The 1,504-nt window shown below is 45.5% G+C and overlaps 1 protein-coding gene across 1 annotated transcript in view; it reads right to left on the reverse strand.

Annotated features, from left to right (window-relative positions):
* Window positions 1–103: 103 nt before the first annotated feature.
* Window positions 104–1,504, reverse strand: part of LOC111652379 (regulator of MON1-CCZ1 complex-like) — a 4,099-nt gene continuing 2,698 nt past the window's right edge. The window contains exons 6-11 of the mRNA XM_087173002.1: window positions 1,431–1,498; window positions 1,082–1,187; window positions 858–966; window positions 721–765; window positions 585–638; window positions 104–450 (exon numbers count right to left, since the gene is read on the reverse strand). Coding sequence (XP_087029128.1) covers window positions 287–450; window positions 585–638; window positions 721–765; window positions 858–966; window positions 1,082–1,187; window positions 1,431–1,498 — 546 coding nt within the window. The 3' untranslated portion in view covers window positions 104–286. The remainder of the gene's footprint in view (window positions 451–584; window positions 639–720; window positions 766–857; window positions 967–1,081; window positions 1,188–1,430; window positions 1,499–1,504) is intronic.

The raw sequence follows: 1,504 nt of genomic DNA on the forward strand, positions 1-1,504 counted from the left end.
ACGACACATCTTTAGTTGTTTACCTCGACGTCACTGGTTGATTTATTAATCTGTGAAGGAGCATCAACATTTGATCTTTGACAACAAATCTTTCCTCATGTACTGAATTTATATCCTTCATTTATTTATATTTATTATTATTTCAACACTTTATTCATTGTATTTACTGTTTCATGTCCCAGTTCCACAATAATGTAAAATACATCTTCACATGTAATGACATTAAATCTCTTTCATCCGACTCGTCCGGAGGTTTCACAGTTCAACATCTTTTCTTTGGACGTTTTCAGTCTAACGACAGATAAAGAGACAGACACGTACTCTGAGAGCAGACAGACAGGATGACCATCTTGCAGTCTCTCCGTCGTAACAGGAAGTCCATCAGTTTGCCTTTGTCCTGCAGCAGGTTCACAGTTGGAGGCAGCTTCACCTGCAGGTACCACAGGTAACCTGACAGACACACAATGAGATATCAGCTCCAAACTGGGACGAATTAAAAACCAGGACTGAGGAAAAAGTACAAGTGTGTGTGTGTGTGTGTGTGTGTGTGTGTGTGTGTGTGCGTGTGTGTGTGTTTTCCACACCTTCACTGGCACTGATGATGATGTCAGGTTGGAAGACGCTCCAGGAGGAGGAGTCTGGAGTGATGGTCAAGGTCAACACACGGAGTCGACACAGTGAAAACCAGAAAACACAACTTGTGTTGGACGTAAAGGATACAGAGCTGACAGGGGACGGGAGGCTGAGAGGGGACAACAGCTGGACCTGCAGAGACACGAGACAGAAGAGAAACTCAGAGTCAAGACAAGCTACAAACTCTAAGGTGTGTGTGTGTGTGTGTGTGTGTGTGTGTGTACCTGACAGTGGGATCCTGTAGGGGTGAATGGAGCGGGCGGGTAGGACAGGCTGGTGTGTGTTGACGGCACAGTCCGGCTCCTTCAGCTTGATGTCGAAGATCAGAGACGTCTGAGACAAACACACACACAGAATAAAAGACACACCGTCACACAACCACACTGTTCAACACACACACAAACACACACACACACACACACACACACAAACAAACACACACACTGACCTGGGAGCTCTGGTGATGAACCACCACCAGGTTGTCCACGATGTTCAGAGCAAACTTCCCCGTGGTGTTCAGCTTCAACACGTGACTCTTTTTACACGCACCCTCCCTGAACACACACACACACACACACACACACACACACACACACACACACACACACACACACAGAGTAAATTTCTGTTCAGTTTTCACTTCTGTTTCTATTGTTGAACACACCGGCCCACAGTCTAAACTAAACAATTAAATATAATTTCAACAAGTTATGTTTACATAAGCCAACGTGTGTGTGTGTGTGTGTGTGTGTGTGTGTGTGTGTGTGTGGTGTGTGGTTGTGTGTGTGTGTGTGTACCTTGGTAGGTGGTACAGCACCACCTCTGCACTCGGACTGTTTGCTGTTCTTGAATGATGCTTCAGATACATCAC

This window comes from Seriola lalandi, unplaced genomic scaffold (genome assembly GCF_002814215.2).
Source record: "Seriola lalandi dorsalis isolate HSWRI2012SDOR001 ecotype SW California unplaced genomic scaffold, Sedor1 jcf7180002053972, whole genome shotgun sequence".
Lineage (NCBI taxonomy): Eukaryota > Metazoa > Chordata > Actinopteri > Carangiformes > Carangidae > Seriola > Seriola lalandi.